Here is a 15,466-nt window from a genome sequence, read left to right as displayed (position 1 = left end):
CCAACTGGGTTATTTATTTTTATAGTTTTTTTTAAAGTAGAGATTACCTGCGTGCACTGACCTGCGGACGTAGGTACGCCCAAGGGTAGATACACCCACACCTGCGGCGGGAGATATCAATGTTCTGTTGATGACGCTAAGCTTTTGGTTGTGATGGGTGTTCTTGGGTTTTCCTAGGATTTAATTCTGATGCACATTTGGCCGGAGTGACGATTTTTTTTTTTGTTTTTTTTTTTTCCTCCGTTTTGCTTTTTCTGCCCGGGCTCCAGGGGTTTAAGCCAAGCTCCGGAACGGTTCAGGAACTGAATTTCCGCAGCAACAAGAATGTGTGGGGTTATTTCAGCGTGGCTGCTACTGGAGGCTTACATGAATTTGCGGATTCCCAGTTCGGGCACTGCTTCTCCTGGGGAGAGAACCGGGAAGAGGCCATTTCGTCAGTATCTCCCTCCTTCCCTCCTCCTTTCCCTCCTTTCTTCGGGAAACTAAAAGTTAGCCTGTGGCTTCAGATGCAGCGGCACCAGGAGATAAAGGAGGCGAATCACCGGGCAGACCCTGTGTCAAATACCCTTTGCTAAAAATCCAAGAGCGAAGTCTGCCCTCTTCCTGTGTCCGAGATCCGTAAAGGCCAGTGAGCTCACCAAGGGCATTTTGGTCTTGGGATCATTACAGGTCGCATATAAAAGGTGCCAAGTACTGTAGCTTTAAAAAAAAAAAAAAAAAAAAAAAAAGATGTGTGTGGGACTTCTTTAGATACAAACCTTTTACGTAGGTCCTGGAGAAACGCCCCTTGACAAAGGGGCTCCCGAATCCCGAAATACCCACATCTTATAATTCCTCCTGCCTTGCCCCGAGCGCAGAGAGGTAAAAACCAGCTCACGTTGTGATTAAACCTTCTCGTGTGCATGAATAACTGTCCTTGAGAGTGAAAAGTCCCGAAGACGTTGCAGTCATTCTGTCTCAAAGACATTAAAATCAGGGTGCCTGGCTGGCTCAGTGGGCGTGGCATGTGACTCTTGATCTCAATGTTGTTAAGTTCGAGCCCCACGTTGGGTGTAAAATTGAAGGGGGAGGAGGAAGGCCAGCCATCCCAGCCCATGCCGATGCACACGGCCTGTGGCTTGCGTGTCCCACGCTGTGAATGACCAGGATCCATTTCAACAGAATTCAGAGGGAAGAATTTCAGCATTTCTTATGGCCGCCAGAGTCCGGTGCGGGGCGGGGGAGGCGGGGATCAAGGGTGCCAGTTCCCCCAGGACTGAGGCTTTCCTAGGATTTGGGATTTCTCACGGCTACAATTGGGCGTGTCCTGAGCAAATTGGAACGAGTGGGTCACCCTTGAGCCCGGTAGCTTGTCTCGTACATGCAGATTCTGGTGCCACAGCTGACCTTCCGTAGACTGTTGACACCCTCATTCGATCTTAGTGCATCTTGTGTATTTTCTCTCCCCCCCGAACTGGGCTTGTGATTTGCCCCTTTGCTCCACCTGCTGAATGCACGCTGGGACACCAATGTCAGATATCAAAGCTCCCTCCCGGGAAGAGAATTGTTCTAATCCCACCTCTTTCTCTGGTGCCCAACACTCTCCCTGTGATTTCATAGGGAGTAGGGGTGTCAGCCCTTTGGACTGGAGCCCTGTTTGGGGGAAGGCCACCCCTCTGGGAGATGGGAGGTGGTGACCAACCAAGCACGGGTGGATGGGTGACCGCCACCCCCTCAGTGGAGGGACAGCGTTGGCCGTCCGTAGGCCCACCCCGTGCATACCCAGCAAAGCAGCTGCCCTGGGTGCTGGGGATTTGAATTAGGGCTGGCCGGAGAGAGGCAGAGCTACTGGCCGTGGTTAATAATCATTACCATCACGGTAATTAATCCTGTTGGTAGCAGCCGACCTTTTTTTTATCGGTGACTGTGTGCTCTCTATGGATTGTCTCACTTTAATCCTCAAGCACCCGTTGGAAGTCAGAGTTATCTCCCCATTTTCCAGATGAGGAAACTGAGGCCCAGAGCGGTTAAGCCACTTGCCCAAGATTGCCTGACCAGTAAATGCTGGAGCCGAGATTGACACCTGGGCCATTGGACTCAGGCCCCCCTCTCTCAACTGTGCTACTCTGGCTCTCTGAGAAGCACGCAGGAACTCTGTTGGCCGGTATATTAATTTGGAAAACAATCAATGTGCCTTTCCCCTCAAGGAACATGGTGGTGGCTTTGAAGGAGCTGTCCATCCGGGGCGACTTCAGGACCACCGTGGAGTATCTCATTAACCTGCTGGAGACCGAGCGTTTCCAGAACAATGACATCGACACAGGGTGGTTGGATCACCTCATCGCTGAGAAAGTGCAGGTGGGGGGGCTGCATGCTTCTCCCCTCGGGGTCGTGGAGCCCCCGGCTCCTCGTGGGCTCGGTCACCACCGACACTGAAGCGTGGAGTCTTTCCTAGGCTGAGAAGCCAGATATCATGCTTGGGGTGGTGTGTGGAGCCTTGAACGTGGCCGATGTGATGTTCAGAACCTGCATGACGGATTTCTTACACTCGCTGGAAAGGTAGGGCACGATAGTAATTCTTTTCCCCCTGTGGGATGCGCGTTAGTGGTGAGGAAGGCGATGACCAGCCCCCAGGCAGTTAGGGAATCCCTCCTCCTTGCTTGCCTCTGAAATCCCTCGCCTGAACTGAGTCTGCCCTGGAGGAGAGTCGCCGGGGATGGGATCCTCAAGGCAGCAGACAGAGGGGTGCTTATTCATGCTGACTTGTGCAAGCGACGTCATAATACCTGAGTTCAGAAAGAAGGTGGATTTGAGAAGCAAAGCAGGGTATAGGTCACCTCTACAAATGTGCTTTCCGGTCCCTCGCCCGAATCAGACGGTGACTAGTGAAATGGAAGGGGCCAGGTCGCTCACTGTTAGAATGGGCCAGGATTTCGCAGCTTCAGCACCCTTGATGTTTTGAGTTCTTTTTTTTTTTTTTTTTTTTTTTTAATGTTTGTTTATTTTTTGAGGGAGAGAGAGACAGAGTGCGTGCCACGGAGGGGCAGAGAGTGAGGGAGACGCAGAATCTGAAGCAGGCTCCAGGCTCCAAGCTGCTGGCACAGAGCCCGATCCGGGGCTCAAACTCATGAACCGTGAGATCATGACCTGAGCTGAAGTCGGATGCTCGACTGACTGAGCCGCCCAGGCGCCCCTGAGCTGATTCAGTTTTTACTGCGGATTCATTTTTTATTGCAAGGGCTGTCCTGTGCACTGTGGGAAGTTAGCAGCATCCCTGGCCCTCCATCCCCAGTGTCCTCCCACCCTCTCACAACGCCAGAAGTCGTGACAATCAAAGACATCTCTAGACATTGCCAAATGTCCTAGAGTAGAGGCTGGAGTCACCCCTCGTGGAGAAACATTGTGATAGGCAAATGAAACTACAAAAAAAAAAATTTTAAAAGAGAATAGATTTTAGCGCTTGGTTATCATGCTTTCGAACAGTAATAGAATCTCAGTGCGTGCACCCAGTTTCTTTCATAAGCAGGCGGCAGGATTCCCACATGGGGAGTTTTTCCAAGAACAAGCATTATGAATTTTGCTTCCTGGGAAGCCCTCTGGAAATTTCTCATCCTTGAGTAAGTGCTGTTTCCTTAAGTTCTGAGGAATGTCAGTTTCCTTGCCTTTTCATCAGTTTTAGCTTTTTTAGTACAGCCAGGTGGGTTGATGCTTAGGCAAGGCAAAGAGCTGAGTGATTGGTTCGAATCCAGAGGACGGCTGCAGAGTTCTCGTTCATTCCCCCAGCTGACCATGAGTCTGTCTTCTCTTTCAGGGGCCAGGTCCTTCCTGCCGCTTCTCTGCTGAACATCATGGATGTGGAATTAATTTATGATGGTGTTAAGTACATTGTCAAGGTGAAGGCCCCGGGTTTCTCGGATGTCTCCAACACTCTGGAGGCTGGTGGGAGTTTTTATTTCTGCAGTGAGCCATGCCCGGAGTGGACTTGCTCATGCTTGGGTCCCGGGACGCCCCAGGCAGTCCTGTGATCTTGAAACCTAGGCCCTTTGGGTTTCAGAATGCACAGACTTGAGCGATAGGCACAAGGTACGACGGAGCATGTGTTAGCGTCCTGGGGCCGCAGTAACAAAGTACTGTAAGCTGGTGGTTTCAGACAACAGAAAGGTTATGTCTCGCACTCCGGAGGCCAGAGTCTAAAATCCAGGTGTCCACTGGGCCCTGTTTCTCTGAAGTCTCCAGGAAAGAATCTGTTTCATGCTTTCCTAGCTTCTGATGGTTGTGGGTGGTCCTTGGTATTCCCCGGTCTGCAGACTGTCACCCTGGTCTATGCCTCTGGCTTCATATGACCGCCTTGCATGTGGGTATGTGTTCACAGTGTCTTCCTTCTGCACTGGGTCTCTTCTCAGAAAATCACCAGTCAGATCGCATTTAGGGCCCACCCTCCTCCGGTAGGACCTCTTTCAAGTAGTTACACCTGCAAAGACACTATTTCCAAATAAGGTCCACATTCTGAGGTGCCAGGAAGGACATGAATTTGGGGGGATGATATCCAGTCCAGTACAGAGCATGAGCAGGACCTGTGCTGAGCTGGCATAGTGTGTGGGTCCCTTTCCACAGGGCTGGTGAGGCCAGCTCTGCACCGAAGGTCAATGTGTGGCTTTCTAATCTCTCCCTGGCCCACCTTCAGGACTTTCCTGAAGGTTACTCGGGGTGGCTGTCCCTTCAGAAGTATCCGGTTACCCTTGCTGGGGCACCCGAGGTCAATTCAGCAGAGACTATCAGGGAGTCTCTGAGATGTGCAGTCACAGGGTCAGGCCCTCGTTCTGAGTCCGGGTGACCTGCAGGGCCAAAGTGTCCCCAAGAAGCTAAGGCGGCCTTTAGGGAGGGAAAGGATAACCGAACTTGAGTCAACTTTTGAGGCAGAATATTTATTTTCTGTTATCTTATCTTTAAGATCACTGAGCACTTTACGCTTCCAACTTTGGGGTTTTTCAGGTTTAGTTCAGCCAAACGAGCGTGTTATCCGTGCGGGCGTGCTTATAAAACCACTTTTTACCCCTCCATGCTGCTTGGCTATTCTGGGGGCCCTGGTTCCCCCAGTGTGATTTTTAAATATGGCACATGCTTATTGCATAAAAGTCAAAAGTTTCAAACAAGCACAAAACATCAAAAGAGCAAGCCCTTCAGGTGCTGACTCCGGAAGGCGATGATCCCTATTAACGTCTTAGCAAATCTCTTCAAAATTCTTTTCCCCTTGGGCATCGATTTTGCACATTGAGATCATGGTGCAAATACTGTTTTACTGCTTTGATATTATTACGGCATGATGTTTTCCCCTGTTAGTAACAAGGCTTCTTATATCAGGTTGTTGTCTCTAATGCTGTCCAGTAGAACTTTCCGTAGGAAGGCAAATGTTCTGTATCTGTGCTGTCCAGTATGGGGCCACCTGTATCTACTGAGTGCCGAGGAACTAAATTTTCCTTTTTTTTTTTTTTAAGTGAAATTAATTTACATGTAAATAGCCAGCCTAGCCAGGGGCGGCCATGTTGGACAGTGCTGGTCTAGAGTGTTCCGTCGCAAGGTCGTTAGATGGCTAGTTTCTCAGTCTTCCTGTTGCCACGAATAGTGTTGCAATAGACATTCCTATACTTCTTAATACCTTTTGTGTCCACATGAATATTTTACGGGTCAAGGGCTCTTTAGGGTGTTTCGTGCTCTGAGAGAGAGCACTCACGTCGAACCGAGGGCTAGTATGTCCGGTTGAAGTACAGAGCTGAGGTCAGGGCCTGGCCACCTGTGCCTTTCTCGAGTGTCCCAAATGTCCGGTGTGCCCCCGGGCAGAGCCGGGTCTGAGGAGGACAGAGTCCTGGTCACTGCTGGAGTCTCCAGGACTGCCTCGCTCCCGGCGAGACCCCCACCGCATCTCTTTGCTACTCAGGGTGGCCCTGCTTGATGGGGCTGATGCTTGAAGACAGGAATCGGAAGGGCAAGCGATTGGTGGGGATGTGGCCAGGCTGGAACTCCGCCTGTAGCCAGTGGCCATCAGGCCACCCAGGGGACAAGTGTGGCACACTGACGCGGGCCCTCTGCAGCTCCAGCAGCGGCTCCCTGGGGGCGAATGAGGGCCGAGACTGGAGAGATTGCAAACGTCCACCGTGGCACTCCCACCGTGGACGCTAGCCCTTGCTCGTGGCGCCCTGGCACCCAGGGACAAGCGGGCCTCCTGAATTTGGGCAGGGACACTGAGCCTGTCCCTACAGGTGGCCCGGCAATCTCTGACCATGTTCGTCCTGATCATGAACGGCTGTCACATCGAGATCGACGCCCACCGGCTGAATGACGGCGGGTTACTGCTGTCCTACAATGGCAACAGCTATACCACCTACATGAAAGAAGAGGTTGACAGGTACATGGCGGGGTACACAGAGCCACGGGTTGAAAATACAAAGCCAGCTGTGTGCAGCCCAAGAGTCTTCGGTAAAGTACCGTTTCCAGTAAATTCTGGGGCCCGTGGAGAGGTTAATCTCTTGGCTGGAAATCCACCAACTGGCAGACTTTTGGGGGGAGGCTCCCAGGACGCCCGTTTCTAGTGACATAGTGGGGTTCAGAGCCGGATGGGATGCGACTCCCAGCTCCGTGGCCTGCGAGGCGTGCGACAGTGTGTCAGCTGCCCCTTGTCTGAGCTGCGGTGCCCACACCGGGCTGAGCGCAGGCTTGGAGGAGAAGCAGCCGTCCAGTTAGGGCAACGGCTCCTCGTACCAGGCACGGAGCTAGGTGCTGGGATGAGACCGTGGTCACGACCCATGGAGCCTGTTGGCGGATGTGACACATTAAACAAGCAGAAGTGGCAGGAAAGGTCTCTGTGCACGTGAGTGGGTGAAATACAGCAAGGAGACCCAGGAAGCACGTAGCAGGGGGGGCATCACGAGATAGACCCAAAGACCCTCCTATTCCGATGCAGCTGACCACACTGAGCTCATACAGTGAAATGCGGACCAGCCCTGACGAGCAGGCAGTACAGACCCCCTCTCCCGCTCCAGCCGAGGGGAGTCAGGCCCAGTGCCTGCGAAAGCTCCGCTTAGAGAGTTGTCTCCCTTCCCAACCTTCGAAGTTTTGGAAGAAGGCAGACTGGATTCGCCCCAGCCAGAGCACTGTTTTATTACCTCTTTTTCAGCCATGTTCTGTCTGCCAGGAATGTTCAAGGTTATTATAGGCTCCCCCCGGGGGCATACTCTCCCCAGTTCGGTTGTAAGGCGAAGACTTACCATTGGTAACTATGTATCGAATAATATTGATTGCGTTCTCTGTGCCTGTTAGAATTCTATCAGTAAAAGGGACTTGTTTTCAGCCAGAAAAGGGTCACACCTTTTGCTCACCCGCTTCATTCCCAGTTGTCTCCGCCGTAACCGTCAAAGGCTAGCATTTGGGAAAGTTGGAATCCAACAGACCACGTGCAGGGTCGTGCTCATGGCTGCTTCTAGGGAGGGGGAGATACCGTCCAAAGCCTGACTTGGGCATGCGGGGTGGATGGTCCTCCCCATCTACCCGCCTGCCCGCCCGTTCTCCCTCCCAGTTACCGTGTTACCATTGGCAACAAGACCTGTGTGTTTGAGAAGGAGAACGATCCCACGGTCCTGAGGTCCCCTTCGGCCGGGAAGCTGATACAGTACACGGTGGAGGACGGGGGCCACGTCGAGGCTGGGAGCAGCTACGCGGAGATGGAGGTGAGCACAGAGCCCGCCCCTGGGGTGAGGCTGCAGCCGGGTCTCCCCTCCCCCCACTCCCCAAGGGAGGACCATCCGCCATCATCCAGTCTACACCTCTCCCCTGGGCTGCCACCTGCTGACCTCCTCAGAGAGCCAGTATGTGGGGTTCGGCCCAAATTCTCTGCAGTGTTCAAAGGGAAAACCTCCAAAATGTACACTCTGCAGGAACGCGTGAGAACTGATTTTTTTTTTAAAGCTCATTTTTACTTATTTTGAGAGAAGGACAGGAGAACAAGTGAGAGAGGGACAGAGAAGAAAGGGAGAGAGAGAATCCCAAGCAGGTTCCACGCTGCCAGCACAGAGCCCGATGCGGGGCTCAAACTCACGAACTGTGAGCTCATGACCTGAGCTGAAGTCAAGAGTCAGACGTCTAACTGACTATGCCACCCAGGTGCCCCAAGAACTGATTAATAATAATGACGGTGATGACTTAACAAGCCGCAAGCCAACACTTATAAAGTGCTTGCCTGTGGCAGGTGCTACTGTGGGCATTTTACGTGTCTTTAATTACCTTCTGTAATCTTTCCGGCAACAGTCATAGGAGATGGGCACAGAGAGGATTCCCACATGACACATGAAGAAACGGGCCCAGGCAGGCCGAGGAACTCACTCAAGGTCACACAGAGCTAGCTAGGGTTCACACCTGGCCTCCATGCCACGCTGCCACGGTAAATAATACGATGATGGCAGTGAAAATGCGGCGGCTGTAGGAGGTGGTCCGTGCTGACCTCCCGCCATGTGCCAGGCTCCTCGAGTAATCCTGGTTACTCAAGAGGCCTGTGAGGCGTGGCTGTCTTCCATTTTATGGTTGAGGAGAGTGAGGCTCAGAGAGGGCAAGGCACCTGGGAGAGGTCACGGAGCGATGGGTGGGGTGCTGGGCTCCAGCCCAGGTCTGTCTCGGGCGCCCAGGCTGTGAGCTGCTGACCTAAAGGGTCACAGTGCCGGCTGCCTGCAGCCCACGCCACGGTGGCAAAACTCGTCGTGTCTGTGTTGGCAGACCGTCAGGCCAGTCAAAGGGGCTGGTGACTGTGCTGGGAGCCCTTTCTTCTTGCCACCGAGTGTTCCCCAGAGGGTTTTCTCACTGCCCTTAAGAAAGGAGCCAGTCACTAGGGGCGCCTGGGTGGCTCAGTCGGTTAAGCGTCCGACTTCAGCTCAGGTCACGATCTCGCGGTCCATGAGTTCGAGCCCCGCGTCGGGCTCTGGGCTGATGGCTCAGAGCCTGGGGCCTGTTTCGGATTTTGTGTCTCCCTCTCTCTCTGCCCCTCCCCCATTCATGCTCTGTCTCTCTCTGTCTCAAAAATAAATAAAACGTTAAAAAAAAAAAAGAAAGGAGCTGGTCATGTTTTCGGAATATGTCTGTTAATCCCCCCCCCCCACATAAAAATGATTTAACTGTATTTCTAAGAGAGAGGCTTTACATCACAAATAAAGATCAGTTTCTGGGGCACCCGGGTGGCTCAGTCGATTAAGCGTCCAACTCTTGATTTTGGCTCAGGTCATGATCTCATAGTTGGTGGGTTTGAGCCCCGCATCGGGTTTTGCGCTGGCAGTGTGGAGCCTGCTTGGGATTCTCTCTCTCTCTCTCTCTCTCTCTCTCTCTGTCTCTCTGTCTCTCTCTCTCTCTCTCAAAAGTAAGTAGATAAACTTAAAAGAAAAAAAAAAAAGAAATAAAAAAAAAAAGCAGTTTCCATGCCTGTAAAATGGGTACAATAAACACCTGCCTTCCCAGCTGCCTTTGCAGACGGAGATAATTCATGAACAGCACCGAGCCTAGCACACAACAGGCTTCTGGCAAGTACCAGTTCCCTCCATCCTTTACACATGAACTCTGCTCAGGGAGTCGTTCTATTTAAATGACCAAGGACCTGCTCCAGAAAACCGGTTCTGGGGGACTCTAGCTGTCACACACGCACACACAGCCAGTCCTGGCGGGCTCATCTCGTCTCTTCCTTCTGCAAAACAGGTGATGAAGATGATCATGACCCTGAACGTGCAGGAAAGCGGCCGGGTGAAGTACATCAAGCGCGCGGGGGCCGTGCTGGAAGCAGGCTGTGTGGTGGCCAAGCTGGAGCTCGATGACCCTTCCAAAGTGCGCCCGGTATGTGGCACCCCGGCACAGCCGCCCTGGCTGGCGCTGCCCCGTGAGGGAGCCGAGCTGGCTTAAGACTCCTGACTCTTGTCCCGCCCCTGTGGGCCCCCGGCAGCGGCATGACGGGCACAGAAGCCTGCCTGCCTCTGCTCCTACCCCTCCCATCAGCTCCGCATCTGGCTCGGGGTCAAACTCAGGCTCTTCCTACAAGACCCCAACTGAGTTGTGGCCCCACTGTCTTCTTCGGCTTCACCCACTTTTCTTCTCCCCCTCATTTAATCGAACACGCCAGGATTTCCACTTAGAACCTGCCCCCTTTGCCCAGAAGAACCTTCCCCCAGATGTTTTAAGTGCTTACCCTCTTACCTCTTGTAGACATTTATTCAAGCGTCATCCCTGAACCCTCCCCCCGCCCCCCGCAGTGAGGCCTTTCTGGACCACCTTTTAAAAATGTTTAATAGATTTTTTTAGTTTTATACTCACAGAAAATTTTGGCAAGATAGTACAGAGAGTTTCTATATACCTTGCACCCAGTTTTCCTCTTACCGTCTTATATTAGTGTCGCTCAGCTCCGTAAGTGCAGGAAGAGGGACTGCCCTTGGCCCCCGCTGTGGGGGCCCAGCTGGAGAACCAGCCCCAGACTATGCAGAAGAAACCCTCTGGTTAATCTCAAAGGACAAGAGGAGCCCACAGGGGTGGGGCAGCGGAAGGGGCAGGAAGCTGAGGGTTCCAGGCCAGCAGAACAGCGCGTCCCAAACCTCCTGGGCCCCAGGGCTGCACGAAGTAGGCATTCAGTGGACATTTGTAGACTGAATGACTAAATGAATGGGCGTGTGAGGTCAGGGTGAACCCTTGGGGGGAGCTTTTTGTTTTTTGGTTCTCCAAGGCTAAATGTTTGTGATTTACAAACAGCTGGGACATCGGCATGAGAGTTTCGTTCAGTTTTCATCCGGCTAGGTGTTTATGTCTGGGATTGGATAAAGACGGAAAATAAATAGGGAAAATAGATAGTCGTGATTAGAAAGCAAAGTGAAACAAAAGAACCTAATCTCCTCCAGAATCACCGGGGGCACCACAGCATTTGCGATGGGGGAGATTTGGGAAGCCAGCATCGGGGTGTGAATGTAGCAATTTTGACTTTCCAGTACGATGTCTTCTGGGTTTTTTCGTTCTTTTTCCCTGAGGCTTCATCCTAATTATGTTGCGTATTGGTAGATCTGCCTCGCCCCTCGTTTTTATCTTGTCTCCCTCAGGAGGCAGGTGTCCTTGACCTCTGGTTCTTGCTGTGTCTCATCAGGCCGAGCCATTCACAGGAGAGCTCCCTTCCCAGCAAACTCTGCCCATCATCGGAGAGAAACTACACCAGGTTTTCCACAACGTCCTGGAAAACCTGACCAACGTCATGAATGGCTATTGTCTGCCAGAGCCTATTTTTAGCACAAAGGTAGGTCATGTGCGAAGGATAGGTATGTAGTCTGCACGCGTGTGCAGGTCTGTGAAGAGCCACGAGGGCTTAAACCATCAGATCCGAGGTCTTTACCGAAGTAGGGAATGGAAAAACGGCTAGTCCTCCGTTTTTACAAAGGACCTCTTCTCAGGAACTTCCTCACTTCGATTGTAAACACGGGTGTACGTTTCTCTTTGCTTCCATACTGTTGCGAAAGCTGTGTTGCTTTTTTGTGGTTCAGTTCGTTGCATCCCGGAGAGTGTTCAAGCTGTGCGTGAGGAAAGGAGTCCACGTGGGTCCCCTCTTAGAGAGCAAGGAAGGCGCTTTGGTCAGAGACACGCTCTGTTCGTTGTTCATCGTTCCAGGGGCCCGTTGGCCTACTTACTCTGTAGAGAAATGAGTTTTCACACTTGCAGGCTTCTGCGCAAGACCCACGATGCTAAATTCATCATCACTAGTAATAACACCTTCTATCTCTTAGTGGTGGTGACTGTGCAGTGGTATTTATGGCCAGTATGATATTATTTCCACCTTACAGGTAAGGAAACTGGGACACAGAGAGGCTAAGAAACTTGTCCCGTTTCATCCGTGAAGAAGATCGGGTTGGATTTGAACACGGACCATCTGTCTTCAGGGTCTGTGCTCTTAACTCCCGTGCTGTGTTGTCTAATCGTGATCGCCATGACGGCCACACTTCTTTAGCCTTTGCACTTGCCAGCGTGTGCGTTCTTTCAGTTTTAAACCGCCCAACCCCTGTGGTGGCAGCACTCTTACCCTTCTCACTCAGAGACTGTCAACATTTCAGCTGCTGGGACCCCTGGAAGCAGCCTCGTGTCGCTGTTAAGCATCTCGGGAGCTTGATGGCCCCAGTTTGCTTCTCACTAGCTGGGTGGCTTTGGATAACTCAGTCAGCCTCTCTGTTTCAGGTTTCTCAACTATAAAATGGGAATAATGATTATCCCTACTTTGTAGGGTTATTTCTGAGGATCCGGTGGGAAGGTACAGATAAAAGTTTTAGCGCGGTGCCTGGCGCTGAGCAAGCGTCCTCGGATGTGAGCTCTTCGTGTGGCCTTGTGCAATATCCTCATGCCAGGCTGGCGGCTGCATGGAGAGGGGAGTGCAGGGAAACCGAGTATTCCCCTTGTGGTCAGGGGGCCGTTCCGCTCGGGACTGTTCTAGAGGCTGCTGCGTCTGGCTCTTGGGCTCCTCGAGTACAGGACCTGGGTGGTGCGTGTCGGGTGCCTCGTGGAGGGTGGTGTTGCCCAAGGACCCGCAGGGCCTCAGGCTGACGCTGTGGTCCCCGCTTCAGCTGAAGGAGTGGGTGCAGAAACTCATGACGACCCTGCGGCACCCGTCCCTGCCGCTGCTGGAGCTGCAGGAGATCATGACCAGCGTGTCGGGCCGCATCCCCGCCCCCGTGGAGAAGTCGGTCCGCAGGGTGATGGCTCAGTATGCCAGCAACATCACCTCGGTGCTGTGTCAGTTCCCCAGCCAGCAGGTACGTGCCCCCTACCCGGCCCCACCAGGGGACCCCCGGGTGCCACTCGGTCACCAACTCAACTCCCGGTCACCGTGGCCTCTGATCGAGCACGCATGGTGTTGGGGGCTGAGAGTTTCCTTTTGAGCCCTTTCTCTGCAGGACCCCGCTATTTTCTCCACACCAACAACTGTTTAGATGAACACAGGGGGCCTCGCTCTATAGAACTCAGATTCAGAATAGGAGTGAGCGGTTGCTACAAATCCAGGGAGCATTTTCCACATCCGACCTGGCTGAAAGAGAGGCAGTTGTGGGTTTTTCTTGCAAGACAGTAGCTTTGACTTTCCTCTGGTGTCTGTAAGGTGATCATCTTGGGACTAGATGTGTATATGATATTTTTACATAATGGAAAGCCTTCCAGGGTCGTATAAAATATCTCTAATAATACTATGTTGGCCTGATTTTTTTTTTTTTTTTATCACGCATTTTAAAGGCAATTTGCTTTTGGAAGAACCTGCCCGTGTCTCGTTAGAAGGGATTCATACCGGGGCGCCTGGGTGGCGCAGTCGGTTAAGCGTCCGACTTCAGCCAGGTCACGATCTCGCGGTCCGTGAGTTCGAGCCCCGCATCAGGCTCTGGGCTGATGGCTCAGAGCCTGGAGCCTGTTTCCGATTCTGTGTCTCCCTCTCTCTCTGCCCCTCCCCCGTTCATGCTGTGTCTCTCTCTGTCCCAAAAATAAATAAACGTTGAAAAAAAAAATTAAAAAAAAAAAAACAATTTTTGTTGCCAAAAGCAGTATGCTAATACCCATAAATCTAGTTATAAAAACAAGACCCCCCCCCCCCAGCACCTTCATTTTCCCTGGGGTTGAAAATTACCTTCCCTTTTCCCAGACCACTCATATTTGTGGAGAAGAATAATACACGTGTCTTTATGGGATAGTTGTCATTTCTAAGCTCTTGAATTCCTCCAGCCATGTGTTGGGAGGGACAAACAGCTGGTGGCCAGAGAGCTTTGGAGCTGAAATTTTTGATTTTTAAAAATGTTTTTTAATGTTTATTCACTTTTGAGACAGAGAGGGAGGGAGGGAGGGAGGGAGGGAGGGAGGGAGGGAGGAAGGGTGGGTGAGCAGGGGAGGGACAGAGAGAGAGAGGGAGACACAGAATCCGAAGCAAGCTCCAGGCTCCGAGCTGTCAGTACAGAGCCCGATGTGGGGCTCGAACCCACGAACCGTGAGATCATGACCTGAGCTGAAGTCGGACGCTCAACTGACTGAGCCACGCAGGTGACCCAAGAAATTTTCGATTTTTGAATGAGCCTTGAATGGGTCCTCCATGGAATCCCACGGTGGGTCCTTCTGGTGACTTCTGGAGGTGACCGGATCGTATGGTGATGAGTGGTCAGACCTATCCTGTCTGCCCTTCTAGATAGCCACTATCCTGGACTGCCACGCGGCCACCCTGCAGCGGAAGGCTGACCGGGAGGTGTTCTTCATGAACACCCAGAGCATCGTGCAGCTGGTCCAGAGGTGAGTCCCGGGCCCCCCATGGGGTGTGGTTGTCACCACATGAACGTGGCACTCTGGGGCTCTCTGAAGCTAAGACCCAGCCCATGGGGTTACCTATTCCTAACCCTAGAAACTCCAAGCAAGACCCTTTTCTCCTGTGATCTCAGCTCACCAAGTTGTAAAATAGGACTTAAGACCCTTCACGCACAGTAAGTCATCCTGAGTTACAAGTGGATTAAGTTTTGTAAAGGGCTGATGACATGGTGTATACTTAGGATAGCTTTGACTATATGACAGTGGGAATACAGTGGTTCTGTTGGCTTTATAAAGGGCTATACGGATTATTGTTGTCGTTTTGAAATCATTGCAGAGGAGAGATGATGAAGATTTTTTCGGCTATGTTTTGTTTTGAATGTTTATTTATTTTTGAGAGAGAGAGAGAGAGAGCACGCACGAGCAGGGGAGGGGCAGAGAGAGAGGGAGACACAGAATCCGAAGCGGGCTCCAGGCTCCGAGCTGTCAGCACAGAGCCCGATACGGGGCTCGAACTCACAAACCATGAGAACATGACGTGAGCTGAAGTCAGATGCTTAACTGACTGAGCCACACAGGTGCCCCAAGAATTTGTATTTTGAGGAGCTATTGAGCAGCAAGAACTATTCTAATGACAGGAAGAATGGCCATGTTGTGTGAAAACTGTGTCACAGGAAAGCTTTGCATGTAAGGACAGAATCCAAACATTTTTAAACCGGAGGAGATTAAGTCTGTGCCCATTTACCACCTGCTGGAAACCACTGGAGGCACAGAGAGGTAGGACCCTGGGAGGCTGCCCCTCTCTTCAGGAAGCTCTTCGGCTCATGGGGACTCGGACTGCTCATAGAGGATCTACCTGACAAAGGGTATCTTTGGATCCCCCACAAGAAGAGAGTTTCACAGCCAAGCGCTAGGAGGGGAGACCCTCCCCCAGAACACTTTGACCGCTAACTTTAAACCCACCCTTTCGCTTCAGAGAAACACCTAGAAGAAAATGAACAAATGTTAAGTTAGCTAAATTCCCTAGCAGGTTTTTCTGTGTTAAAAATAAATAGCAAAGCTCTTTTTTTTTTTTTTTAATTTTATTTATTTATTTAGGTAATCTCTACACCCAACATGGGGCTCACAACCCCGAGATCCAGAGTCATATGCTGTACCAGCTGAGTCAGCC

At 51.8% G+C, this 15,466-nt stretch overlaps 1 protein-coding gene across 5 annotated transcripts in view; it reads left to right on the top strand.

Moving 5' to 3' along the window:
* The window catches only part of ACACB (acetyl-CoA carboxylase beta), a 114,772-nt gene that overhangs the window by 46,001 nt on the left and 53,305 nt on the right, over positions 1–15,466 (top strand). For all 5 annotated transcript variants that reach the window (XM_040443626.1, XM_040443627.1, XM_040443628.1 and 2 more), the window contains 10 exons: positions 270–433; positions 2,187–2,337; positions 2,435–2,538; positions 3,791–3,872; positions 6,237–6,382; positions 7,550–7,700; positions 9,706–9,840; positions 11,129–11,275; positions 12,588–12,776; positions 14,183–14,283. In XM_040443626.1, coding sequence (XP_040299560.1) covers positions 270–433; positions 2,187–2,337; positions 2,435–2,538; positions 3,791–3,872; positions 6,237–6,382; positions 7,550–7,700; positions 9,706–9,840; positions 11,129–11,275; positions 12,588–12,776; positions 14,183–14,283 — 1,370 coding nt within the window. The remainder of the gene's footprint in view (positions 1–269; positions 434–2,186; positions 2,338–2,434; positions 2,539–3,790; positions 3,873–6,236; positions 6,383–7,549; positions 7,701–9,705; positions 9,841–11,128; positions 11,276–12,587; positions 12,777–14,182; positions 14,284–15,466) is intronic.

This window comes from Herpailurus yagouaroundi, unplaced genomic scaffold (genome assembly GCF_014898765.1).
Source record: "Herpailurus yagouaroundi ecotype Mexico unplaced genomic scaffold, PumYag 191, whole genome shotgun sequence".
NCBI classification, from domain to species: Eukaryota; Metazoa; Chordata; class Mammalia; order Carnivora; family Felidae; genus Herpailurus; species Herpailurus yagouaroundi.
This window is presented reverse-complemented; position numbering and strand designations above follow the sequence as displayed.